Below are 13,895 nucleotides of genomic sequence, written 5' to 3' on the forward strand. Positions count from 1 at the left end.
CCTGTGGAGACCTGGCACTTCACGGTTCTCTTGCAACAATTCTGTTCCAATTATAAAGGATTGATGCATTTGGGGCACCTTCCTTGGAGATCCTCAAGAGTTTTGAACTGGACCAACTGAGGGTGTTTTGTGGGGCGGTGGGGGAGGGGGGGGCGGAAGGGGTGCTGCTTTAAGCTGTGGTGTGTCACAGTGCAAACAAGGGAACTTGAAACAAATGGTGGAAAGTCAACATTGGTAAAGAGAAGTTAATGTGTTTATGGGTATTAATGCACACTTCACTGATATCTTTCCTCGGATTAGGTACCTGCTAAGATCTTTTCGGAGCTTGTTCCCATGTTACTCTCCCTTGCGTCATGTATATCTCATTGAACCTGCTGAGCCAGTTTGTTTTAAGAACCTTGACAAAGCTGCATAGTTGAAGTTGTGGTATCTTGCCTGCTGATTTTACATCTGTGAGCTCACTCTTTAAATGCACTTTAAACCATTGCTATTGTTCAAATAAATATTAAAACTGATTGGATGAAGCTGCAAAATGAGTGTGATCCTGCCAGAAGGGGGCTACATCACATCCATAATACAAATGGTTTAAAAGGGTCGGTATAATATGGGTAAACCACATGACCAAATTGATCTTGGCTGATTTCATATCTGCTCTGAGCATGAGTCGAGATTTTTTTTAAAAACAGAAGTGAATATTGCTGAGTTCTTTTCTGGCCGAAATGTAATAGATGATTTAATAATGATTTAAGGGCTGCTACCCCACATCGTTCAGCTGAAAAGTAATATTTAATAAGCTCTTTAAATCTGTGTAAGAGCAGGTTTTCAACTTTTTGTATGTTTGAAATATGGGTGCAAAAGCAGATTATTTACTGTGCTGTGAAATTAAATCTCATGAATGGACTATTCTCATGTTGTTTAGATGTGTTAGTCGTCGGTATGAAAAGACAATTTTGAAATAATTTCCAGAGGCACAATTAGCTCAAGGTCAGAATGATTGACTGTGAACTGTTGATTAGAGCCAATTATCAAATGACAAATTTCTTTGAGCCCAGAATGAGAAGTTCTGTAGAAAATCAATAATGATTAAGTTCACAGCCTTTTCAGCTTCTCGTCCCTTTTGTTTTCGTAATGGGCTGAATGTGGCAATGTGCTTTGGATTTGTCCATAAAATCTCTAAATGGCCATAATGTGGCCAGTAGTCATGTTATATGATTATAGTTTTGAATTTCAGCTTTATTATACATTCAAAAGTTTTATTTCTTTTCGCAACCCTGACTTTGATTACTTTTTCTTAGGTGTGCCAGACCGCGGGGGGGGGGGCAGAAAATCTGGAATCTAAAGCTAGCCTCAGTAATGATAGCCATAATAACTACCATCAATTGGTGTAAAACCCATCTGGTTCACTTGGGAAGAAAATCTGCCATCCGACAATGGACACCAAACCAACATTGGTACTCCAGACCAACTGCGATGTGATTGACTCTTAGCTGACCAGTGAAATGGCCTGTCAAGCCACTCAGTTCAAGGGCAGTTAGGGATGAGCAACAGATGTTGGCCTTGCTAGTGGCACTCCAGCAAAAAAATAAAGAAACAACATGTTTACTCCAGTGGCCTAATTCTGCTCCTGTGTCTTATGGTCTTATTGAGGGTGCATTTTCCCTCCGATGACGGTAGGCCTATGGAAGGCCTTGGTTGGCCACTTGATCATTGCTGCAGATGGCCCTGTGTGTTTTACAACTTTCCATAATGAGATTGACAGACTACTTCTAGAAATCTAATGCCTACTGGTCCCAGGCTGTCACTGTGTCAAGTGGCCCAGTGAATCTCTGGGCCCGAACAAGATACGTATCTGACAGGATGTCTTGGAGCCCCCAGATTGGCCTTGTGTAACACTTGGTACACGGAAATTACGTCTAAACTCAAACTGGGCAGAGCATGGATGATTTACACTGTCTTGTTCAGCCAAAATTGGAATATAGGACCCCAGTTCAAGTAATAAAATTAGCTGGGCAATAGCCCCAGGAGGCTCTGACTGAGATCCCAGAAAACCATGCTACCATCTAGCTTGAATGTGTTAGGTAATACTGTTTGATGGAGTTGTGGTAGGTCAGGATTTATACCATCTGCTGTATTGCATGGTTGCTCTGCAGATCGGAGACTCTTGATTGTTGTGCTACACACAGGGAAGCCTGGCAAGGCTAAGAATGTTGAATGTGGCAAAAGTGTTCATTGAGGACATGGACTCATCAATGTAAATGCAGGTAGTAAACTAGAGAAGGAAGTTCAAAGGGATTATAGTTTTTTTCTAAGGGTAGGGAAAACAGGTGGAAAGGCTGTTCAGGTAATGGTATGGAGAATAGATAAAGAAATGATTTGAGAAGACCATGTTGAAGTAGTTAAGAGTCCCCAGTGAACCTTCTCTGAACTGCCTCCGATAGAAATACATTGTTGCGATCTCTGAAGAGACCAATAACTTCTAAAAAGAAACTCAAAATTCCAGTTACTACCTGAAAGGATGACATGGCAAGGTTTCACATTTTAAGACTAAAAGCGTTATTGACTAAACATTATATTTGCAGGCTTTAAACCACAACACAGAAAATCCTCCCTTTGCTTTTGATAAAACTAAAATTGTACCTCACATGTACATTATACTGCCCCTTCAGTAGACATTCAATTCTCCAGGAACCAGTCCAAGGTGATTCTTGGCCTTTGGTGGTTTACTTCTGTTCTTTTCCTTTCTCAGCCTGGGAACCTTTAATCTTAGCACTGTCATTCACAGTGAAACTTTTTCCTAGAGATGATTCTTCAAGATGGAGGGGTGAGTCACTAGGGGGCATAGGTTTATGGTCCGTGGGACAAAGTTTAGAGATGTGCGAGGCAGTATTTTTTAACACAGAGGGTGTTGGATGCCTGGAACGTGCTGCCAGGGGAGGTTATGGAAGCATATACATTAACGTTGTTCAAAAGGTATCTTGTCAAATACTTGGATAGGATGGGTATGGGGGATATGGCACTAGGAAGTGCTGAGCGTTTTGGCCAAGGGTGGTAACATGACCGGTACAGGCTTGGAGGGCCGAAGGGCCTGTTCCTGTGCTGTATTGTTCTTTGTTCTAGTTCAAGCTAGGTGAATCCTCCATTATTTTAACTCTTCATTGAATTTGGTATTTTCAATCTGAGCGTGAGCCCCTACCTGCAATCCTGTGTGATAAACCACGGCAACTTGCTACCTATAGTTTCTCCCCATATCCCTTGATTCCTGAGAGAATAAAATTCTATCTTGTCAACATGGAAATGCCGTTTATTCCTACTCTTTGCTTCCTGTCCATTAACCTATCCTCGATCCAAGGTGATATATTCCGCTCAACTCCATGAGCCCCTGACATGCATATTGTCTTTTGTGTAGCGCCTTATTGAAATCCAAGTATTGGATTGGATTGGATTTATTTATTTATTGTCCGGTACAGGAAAATGTATTTTTCTGCATGCAGTTCAAACAGATAATTTTGTACATGAAAAGAAAATACATAATAGGCAGCACAAGGCACACAATGTAAATGTCTAGACACCGGTACCGGGTGAAGCACACAGGAGTGTATTAATCAGGTCAGCCCATAAGAGGGGCTTGATAGCTTCACGTAGTCAAAATTTTGTTTTTAAAAATTAGGCAAATGGCAGGTATTAGATTGTGATCTGACCAGTTGCTTGTGTTAATGGTGTATATAATTTTACTTTTAAACATGCCAGTTTGGTGAAGTTATGCCACTCCATCTTAAATCCTTGCAACTGCTGCTGCCTCAGATAGCCTTTAGGTAACTTAGTAGAGTTGTTAAGTTGGTCAACACCGATTCTCCCTATCTCGATACACGCACGCACCTTTGCAGGTGGAGAATTCTTCTCAACTTTTTGTACTTTGATTAATGTACAGTGACTAACCAGAGGGAAATGACAACATTGGTGTATATGTGTATTTTGGTGAGCAAGTGGGGGAGAAATCACTCCTTTTTTATATGCATGATGGATTTTTCCAGTGCTTAAAATGTTATAAAATTTCAAGAAAAACATATTCTTATAGCAGTCATTTCACAATTGTTTCCAACGTGAAAAAAAATTGAGAAGACGAGATATTAACTTTTCAAGGGATATTTGCACTGTATATTTCCAGTATTTTAATGTAGATTAAAAAAATTATACTACAGTAGGCGACCATCCAGTTTCATAGTACTTTTGCATGTCTTGGCTCTTAAATTGCAACTGATAAATTTCTTATTTTCCTGCCTTGTCCTGATTTTGAAACAACTTCTCCTTTTTGACCCCATTTTCAGTGTGCATTTCAGGCTGAATTTTCTGATTACTTGCAAAGCAACTGTTAGCGTGCATATTTGTTAAAACTTTTGAAAATAGTCTTTAAACTTGTTGCGTCCTTTTGCATTATTTCTGAAGGGGAAAGATGAGCCCCCCCCCCCCCCCCTCCAACAGCAACTGCTGGCATCCCTCGGACTGACAACTGACTTAAAGGGATGTGAGTTGACTTGCACCAAATCCTCCCTACACCACCGCTCACTTTCCATCTGAAGACCAGTTCCCGAAGACCTGGTTCTGACAGTAACTTAGTTTGCAGTATTTGACTCCAAATTTCCTTTTATTTTCTGCATTTAAGTTGGCAGTTTTAAAGTTGTCTAAAAGCAATTCATTAAATATTTTTTGTGCTGCTGAATTAATTAACAGTCTCAGTTTTTTGCATCAGCCTACAGATGAAGATGAGGAAACACGAGTGTATCGTTTGAAAATTGAGGAGCAGAAAAAACTCCGCGAGGAAATTCTGAAACAGAAGGAACTCCGACGTCAGCAACAAGCTGGTGCCCGAAAGAAAGAACTGCTTGAACGGCTTGCACAGCAACAGCAGCAGCAGCCGCCTGCTGCACAACAACCATCACAACAACCAGTAAATACACCACAGGCTCCTCAGAACTTTAACACATCCGCACTACAGGCTGTAAGCCTCGTACAACCAAACATAAAGAACAGACTATTCACAAAGAAACCAGGCATAGGAGCAGGAGCTCAGCAGCAATTCATCAAAACTCATCAAACTGGAAATATACTGCAGGTTCAGGCGGAAATAAAAAGGAACCTCAACCAAGCCAAACAGATCAGACCTGTACCCTTAAATCAACTTCAGTTTTCAAAACTGGTCCAGTGTAAACCTACTAACATACCAGGATCGAGTATGCAGTCTGGGAAGATGGTTGTTCCTACAATCAAGACCCAAGAATTAAAGCCTGGTGTAAAACGGACTGTAATGCAAAGAATGAACAGTGGAGGAGGCGATGGGCCTCACATTAATCCCAAAATACGGGTGCTCAAGCTTCCAACTATGGTAAGACCCAGGTTTCTTTGTAACAATGCACATGCAGTTGGTGCTAATTTGGGGGGGGGGGGCAGTTGGTGCTAATTTGAGGGTGGGGGTGGGAAACAAGTTATTACTTAGCTTACCTAAGTCACAGTTCTATAGATATTGCAGATACCCACTTGATTTTCTGCTTTTGCTTTCATGTTACATATATTTCTTCAATGAAATGAAATGAAAATCGCTTATTGTCACGAGTAGGCTTCAATGAAGTTACTGTGAAAAGCCCCTAGTCGCCACATTCCGGCGCCTGTTCGGGGAGGCTGGTACGGGAATCGAACTGTGCTGCTGGCCTGCCTTGGTCTGCTTTAAAAGCCAGTGATTTAGCCCAGTGTGCTAAACCAGCGACATTTGGTACAAATTAATGCTGTCTGATAGAACCGTCCCCAAAAAATATATAAACACTTTTGACTTTATGGTAAATCAGCTTTAAATCTATTTTTTTTTGTGCCAGAGGGCGTTTCTTGTAAAAATGTAAAGTAAGCTAACAGCATGCGCTCCAAAGTAAATCTTCTGTAGGTAAAACCCATGTGTACTAATTAAACTTTTGACTGATCTTAATAGTACTTCAAATGATTCAGGTTTTTGTGGCTTAGGATGGAAGCAGAATGTTAAATCTGCTTATTTTCCCTAACTGTCATCGGGATTTGGATAGAAGTCTGATTTTTTTTATTTGCAAGTGTTAATAAAAGCATTGTGTCACTTAATAGATTCTTGTCTTGCAAAGTCTGCCAGCAGCTGGATTGGTGGCAGTACCTTTGACAGGCAGTGTAGCCTTTTTATAAAGGGAATGCTTGCGATGCTGCCCGGGAAGCTGCACTGCTGTCGTTCTGTGTACTCTGACAATGTTATCTTTTCTCTCAGTACAGAGTATCAAATGTCTGTCAGGAATACAGAAATTAATTTAATGTCACCTGACGTGCAATTAATCTTCAGAGGTTTTCATAATACCTGTACAGAAAGAGTTGCCAGTTTGCAGGATTTGGATTTCGTGGCTTAGTTGTAGATAAGGGAAATTAATTTTTCATCAGCGTTAGTACAGGCTAGCAGGACCACAAAGACAGCAGCAAATGGATGGGGAATTTGCCATGTGTTGTCACTCCAGAATAATGGTACTTAACATTTGATAGGTGTAATCAAGAGAGGTGCAATTCTATAAAAGGGGATTAATCAATTTGCACTGCTGAATGTGGTTGGTGTTATCGCCACTTGCTTGGGTTTTAGAATAGAAATAAGATTTGATCAGTCAGATTTTGAAGGACTTGTGGAAAAGATTTTCCCCTAGACAGAACTGATAGAATTTAATAAAAACACATTAGTGTGCTGGCAGATGTATGCAGTTCATACCTGGAGAGTTGTATTTGCTGAATTTAAAGCATGGATAGAAAAAATATTTATCTTTTTCAAAAGCGGGGCAAAGGCATTTCTAAAGAGGCGATCTGTCTTTTTTTGGTATTTACAGAAATGGATGTTTCGTTCATCTTACAGAAAATGCTCTTCTGAACATGCATACAAATTAGGAGCAGGGCAACCACTCAGCCCCTCGAGCTAGTCCCACCATTCTATAAGATCATGGCTGATCTGATGTTAACCTCAACTCCACATTCCTGCCTACCTGTCATAACCCGCCCCCTCCCCCCCGTTATCAGGAATCTATCTACCTCTGCCTTAAAAATATTCAAAGACTTTGCTTCCACTGCCTCAAAGGAGAGAGTTTCAAAGACATTCAAAACCCTGAGATTGCCCCCCTTATCTCAGTCTTAAATGGAACCACTACTTTTAGCCAGTAACCCGTAGTTCTGAATTCATCCACAAGAAGAAATATCCTTTTCATATCCGCTCTGTCCAGTCCCCCATGGATCTTGTATGTTGTGATCACGTTGCCTCTTAGTCTTAACTCGAGGTGGTGCAAGCCGAGCCTGTCCAAACTTTCCTCATAAGAGAAGCCACCCATCCCAGGTATTAGTCTCTGAACTGCTAATGCATTTCTGTCCTTCCTTAGATGAGGAGACCAATACTGTACACAGTACTGCAGATGTGATCTCACCAATGCCCTGTAAAACTGCAATAAACAATAACATTCTATTAGCTTTGCTGAGCTAACTATTTTCTGTACCTGCGTACTAACCTTTTGATATTCATGAAGTAGGACACCCAAGTCCCTCTGCACCTGAGCTCTGCAATCTCTCACCATTTAGAAAATGGTGCTTTTTTATTCTTCCTGTCCAGATGGATAAATTCACATTTTTCTGTGTTATATTCCACTTGGCAGATTTTCCCCCCACTCACCTAAGCTATCTATGTCCCTTTGTAGCCTCCTTATGTCCTCTTCACAATTTACTTTCCTACCTATCTTTGTGTCATCAGCAAATTTAGGAACCATAACTTTATCCAAGTCATTTCTGTACATTGTAAAGAATTGAGGTGCCAGCACTGATCCCTGTTAAATCTTGCCAGCCAGAAAATGACCCATTTTTGCTTGTCTTTCCTTAGTTAATATATTACACCCTACACCACGAGCTTTAATTTTGCGCAAAAACCTTTGTTGTGGCACCTTCAATCCATAGAATCCCTACAGTGCAGTAGGAGGCCATTCAGCCCATAGAATCTGCACCAGCCCCCTGAAAGAGCACCCTGCTTGAGTCCAGTCCTACGCCCTGTCCCTAGTAACCGCATAACTCCACCTTACCTGCACATCTTTGGACTGGGGAAGGAAACCTAAGTAGACATGGGGAGAACATGCAAACTCTACACACACACTCACCCAAAGCCACCCAGGTCCCTGGCGCTGCCAGGCAGCAGTGCTAACCACTGTGCCACCATGCTGCCCTTTTCAAATGCATTCTGAAAATCTAATGACAGTATATCCATCAATTCCCCTTTATCCACACCATGTTATACCTTCAAAGAACTCCAATAAATTGGTTGAACATGATTTTCCTTTCACAAAACCATGTTGACTCCGTCTGATTATCCTGAATTTATCTAAGTGCCAATCTAATGGAACTTTTGCCAAATCTAGTGAAGTTTAGAAAATTAAAACCAACATATCAACTATCTGACTTGCCACTTCGTTTAAGCCCCGAGGATGTAATCCCCGAGGGGCAACACAGTAGCAGTGGTTAGCACTGTTGCTTCACAGCTCCAGGGTCCCAGGTTTGATTCCAGGCTTGGGTCACTGACAGTGCGGAGTCTGTACGTTCTCCCCATGTCTGTGTAGGTTTCCTCCGGACGCTCTGGTTTCCTCCCACAAGTCCCCAAAGACGTGCTTGTTAGGTGAATTGGACATTCTGAATTCTCCCTCTGTATACCCGAACAGGCGCCCCGGAGTGTGGCGACGAGGGGTTTTTCACAGTAACTTCATTGCAGTGTTAATGTCAGCCTACTTGTGACATTAATAAAGATTATTATTATCCTGATGAACAAATAGAAATATGATCCCAGAGGTGCCCTGGCTATCTGAGAATGCTAGTTTGAAAACCTATGCTGTGAACAACAAATATAAGCAACAGGTCATGATGAAATGTTTACAAGCAGAATACTTGGACTTTTGGTAACTTGCAGTTGTGGTGTAATCTGGCAAAAAAAAGCTGATTTTGGAAGTGTACTCATATTATTTTTCACTGGAACTGAGCATAAGCAGGTCATGTTTGAACCCAAGTATCTTCTTTTAACCATACAGTTCCTTCAGCTCGTATGCATTAATTAGGTGGTGTAAAAACAGAACATTTTTGAAGTGTCATATATTAATATACAAAAGGATTCTTGCTCATGAATATACTGAAAATAATTTGCTGTTTAAAATCAAGAGTCTCAGACGAGATCCATTGTCTTGGCTCTGCACTAAAAACTCCACTGATTCTCACTGATTCTATCCTCCTCCCTGGCTCCTATCTCTTGCTGAGCCAGACTGTTAGCAATCTCTTTTCTTACCCGCAAGCTTTAACTTCTGATCCCCAATCCACTTCAATGCAAAGATGGCACCGTTGCATCCCCTATTCATCTCCCTGCCAAAATCCACCTCCGTCTGGAGCTCTTGTTCCTGTGTAACATTCGTGATACTAATGCTGATGCTCTCCTGACTGGCTTTCTATCCCAAACTCTGTTAGCTTCATCTCATCCAAAACTCTTCCGGTACACGTTCCCACACTTAGCCACTTTTCCCGTCTTAACTACCTGTTTTTGACCACCTACTCCTGGATGCCTGAAGATTTGCTTCACACATTCATTGTTTGGTGTTTTTGTACAAGGAAGCTTTTCTTAACACTCAAAAATGCATCAGAAGAGTTAAAAAATGAATTTTCTGTAGGAATAGAAATGAGTGTTCAACAATGGCATTCGTTTAAAAAAAAAGATCTTTTTGTTTTCTACTAAACCAGAATCTCAGGTGCTGTCTGTATCTGAGGTGTTCAAAACAGGGAAAGCTGAAGAAACATGTATTTTTGTTATTATTGTCACAAGTAGGCTTACATTAACACTACAGTGAAGTTACTGTGAAAGGCCCCTAGTCACCACAGTCTGTCGCCTGTTCGGGTACACGGAGGGAGAGTTCAGAATGTCCAATTCACCTAACAAGCACGACTTTTGGGACTTGTGGGAGGAAACCCAGCACCCGGAGGAAACCCACGCAGGCACGGAGAACGTGCAGACTGTACACAGTGACCCTAGCGGGAGTCGAACCTGGGACCCTGGCGCTGTGAAGCAACAGTACTAACCACTGTGCTGCCGTGTTGAGAATTTGGTTTCTGTTTTATTTGAAAGACTTTTAGGAAAAGCAAAGAACCCCCCACATCCTCACTGAGGTGAGAGAATATCACCTCAGCTGATGCACAAATTGCATACAGCTCCAGATACACAGGTGTGATTAGATCCAACTGCTGAAGTGAAAATATCAAGTTGAACCTCAGGCTTTTGATATAATTTGAGGATTTGATATTAAAAGTTTAATTATGGTTTTAAAATATACATAAAACAAAAATTAATTGGTAAATAATCATGTTACTTTGAGATGTGATTTTCTTTATTTTGAACATTAGAAATTTCAGTCACTGAAGGGTAAAAAATGGCATTTTAAAAAGGCATTTTGATTCATAGTAATTATTTATATGATTTTCTAGTTATAAAGTGTTTACTTAGTTTTCCTATATTAAGTTTCTTTCCCATTGTGAAGCTGCCATGAGAAATATTCCAGGGAGGACTGCATATAGACAAGTGTTTGCAGTGTGCAAGGTTTTTAATGAGATGTTCAGGTAGTTATTGCTGATAAGAGAGCAGTGATAATTGCAAACTCTACACATCATACTGTTTGATAGAGTTGGACTTTATACTGTTATGGTGGGTTTGATTTAAATCGTTAGGGGAAACACTAAGAGAGTAGTTTAAATATATTATTTCACCATCGGCAATACCCAGCTTATGTGATTACGGAGGGTGAGAATCCATGGTCACTGACAGCTCCCCTGTACTTCTCCAAAACTGCCATATTCTTCCTGCATGACCCTAAACAGCTAAAGCAGTGAGGGCAATTGTAGCACGTTTGTAACTGATACTAGCACAGACACGGTTGGAAATGTGGGGCCTTCTGGTCTGTTTATCTTTGTGCAGCATCAGATGATGTCTTTTACCCACTAGGCCATCGCAGAACTGATGTTTATATCCAAACTGGCATTATGATATAGTCTTGATGTTTTCAACAATCAGAATTTAGGTCCTCAGTCGATCTAACAAATATCAACCGTGATTTTCAGAGTGGCAGCAGAAATTTAGGTCCCTTTTTTGGATCCGGGTGGAAGTGACCAGATGATACTTTTATGTAGTAGTGTTACAGTAATGCTTAAAATTGCTAAGTGGTTCATTTCCGTGCTTCAGAGCTCTTACTGTGGGTGATCAACCTGTCAGCAGTGAGGGAATTAAAATATGTCTGGGAGACATTTATTTCCCTCATTACAGGCAAAGGAATCTGTGTTTTTAAATTACTACACGGCCTTTTTGTAGATGGAGTGAGTGCACCTGTAGTTTATTTTTCCAATTTCTGCAAGGTCATACTGCATTTAGCACATGGTGAGTGGTAAAAGGTTTTGTGTTGAGTGAAGATACTGAGCAGCATGATGCTGTGTTCTTACAGCAGGGGAGTGAGAACACTGGCTTTTCTCATCTTGAGGTCCAACCTCAGCAGCGGCAACACCAGCAGCATCTTCAGAAACAGCAGCCTGTTCGAAAGGTCACATTGACAAAAGGAGCCCAACAGCAACAGCAACGACCACAGCAGCAACGGCAACAATCTGTACCACAATTGTTAGGAATGGCAAAGAATTCAGCCAGTCAACAGAACAGGGTGAGCAAATGTATTTTTCAAATACTATAAATACAACTGCCTAATGCTGTGATGGTCGAACAGACCCTCAGCCACAAAAGACGCTAAGTGTTTTATATCCATTAACCTTGCTTAGTATTCACCTCATAAATGTTGGGAGCTGGCACTTAATTATAGCCTCTTTAAAGGGAAAGGAGTGTCTGGACTGGCACTCTTCTTAGATTCTTAGATTAAGTTGATAAATTCTTTATGTCTCGAGGAATTGAGGGCGATGGAGAGAGCGGGTAAATGGAGTTGAAATCAGCCATGATTGAATGGTGGAGTGGACTCAATGGGCCGAATGGCCTTACTTCCGCTCCTATGTCTTATGGTTTTATGGTCTTATTCTATGATTCTTTGAATCTGTGATTCTTCTTTTCCCCTTTCCCTTGCCCCCAAATTATACTGCTCTATTTTTCATAGAATTTACAGTACAGAAGGAGGCCATTCGGCCCATCGAGTCTGCTCCGGCTCTTGGAAAGAGCACCCTACCCAAGGTCCACACCTCCACCCTATCCCCATAACCCAGCAACCCCACCCAACACTAAGGGCAATTTTGGACACTAAGGGCAATTTATCATGGCCAATCCACCTAACCCGCACATCTTTGGACTGTGGGAGGAAACCGGAGCACGCGGAGGAAACCCACGCAGACACGGGGAGGATGTGCAGACTCCGCACAGACAGTGACCCAAGCCAGAATTGAACTTGGGACTCTGGAGCTGTGAAGCAATTACGCTATCCACAATGCTACATTGCATTGAAAGAAATAATCACAGCAGATTGTCTAATGTTTAAATGAAAATACCTGGTTTCTTACCTGCCACTCTGTAATGTCACCATTAGGGAGAGTCTCCATGCGAAGCAATGGATGCACCTTCTTCATCCTACCTTTAAGAGTTGCTCACTTGTTGAACAAAACGTTCCACCTTGTCCTTCTTTTGCCATTCAAGGCAGATTGAGAGGGAAGGAATTCCTAAACAAAATTGGGCTATTTTGCAACTTTGCTGTCTGGGCAGTAATCTGGCAGGGTAAATGCTCCCCTCACCCCTGTATTCCCCAGTTTTCATTCCATTGACATTGAGTTGTACAATGATTGAGCAATATATTGACTAGATGATGCACCGCCAGGTGTAGCCACTATTGTGGTATAATCCCACAAACTGCAATGAAATAATGTTGTTATTATGTTGTTTGAGGGTTGAATGTTGACTGGGATAGTGGGAGACTTCCGTTGTTTTTCCAGTCGTGCTATGGGATCTTTCATGTTCATTACAGCAGTGATGATGGACGTGACCGTACACCTTTCAAAAATAACCATGGGTTGATACCACTTCCGGTTCCCATCCCTGCAGTTTCTGGCACAGTGCCCATTGGCATGATTTGTACGGAGACATACTTCCCAGTTGGCCACCTCCACGTTGACCCGTCTAATTAAATACGATGGGCCAGTCAAGATCCTTGCAAACTTGGAAGGGCACAGGCCCCATCAGCAAAGGTGGATGCTGTTGTTGCAGGATGAGGACTATGACCTGCCTTCTGAAGATGTTTGTATTTTTAAAAAAATAAAATGTGGCCTCAACTGCAGGCCACCCCTATGGCAGGGGAACTTTGCTGCTTCCAACGTGCCTCTGGCTAGATCGACTGCAGGTCAGAACTAGTCAGCCCACTGACCCAACCCCCTTTCATTCCACCTTTCTTCCAATCCTCTTTTCCAGCATGCCTCTCAAACGGAATGATTCTGCCCGATGCTTGATTTAGTTGCCTGTGAAGCACTTTGGGTGGTTCTGTAGTTTTGAAAGCAGTTGTATAAATTCAAGTTCTTTTGGCATGAGCTAGTTATAAACAAACCAGACAAAGCTGAATCATAGATTCATAGAATCCCTACAGTGCAGAAAAAGGCCATTCTGCCCAACAAGTCTGCACCAACTCTGAAGGAGCACCCTACCCTTTTGGACATCTAAGGGGCAATTTAGCATGGCCAATTTAGCATGGCCAATCCACCGAACCTGCACACCTTTGGACTTGGGGAAGAAATAGGAGCACCCAGAGGAAACCCACGCAGACACAGGGAGAAAGTACAAACTCCAAACAGTCACCCAAGGCCGAATCGAACCCGGGTCCCTGGTGCTG

The 13,895-nt window shown here is 41.8% G+C and overlaps 1 protein-coding gene across 2 annotated transcripts in view; it reads left to right on the forward strand.

Annotated features, from left to right (window-relative positions):
• The window catches only part of rbm33a (RNA binding motif protein 33a), a 342,024-nt gene that overhangs the window by 277,256 nt on the left and 50,873 nt on the right, over nt 1-13,895 (forward strand). For both annotated transcript variants that reach the window (XM_072508201.1, XM_072508202.1), the window contains 2 exons: nt 4,748-5,380; nt 11,535-11,744. In XM_072508201.1, coding sequence (XP_072364302.1) covers nt 4,748-5,380; nt 11,535-11,744 — 843 coding nt within the window. The remainder of the gene's footprint in view (nt 1-4,747; nt 5,381-11,534; nt 11,745-13,895) is intronic.

Source organism: Scyliorhinus torazame, chromosome 6, assembly GCF_047496885.1.
Source record: "Scyliorhinus torazame isolate Kashiwa2021f chromosome 6, sScyTor2.1, whole genome shotgun sequence".
NCBI classification, from domain to species: domain Eukaryota; kingdom Metazoa; phylum Chordata; class Chondrichthyes; order Carcharhiniformes; family Scyliorhinidae; genus Scyliorhinus; species Scyliorhinus torazame.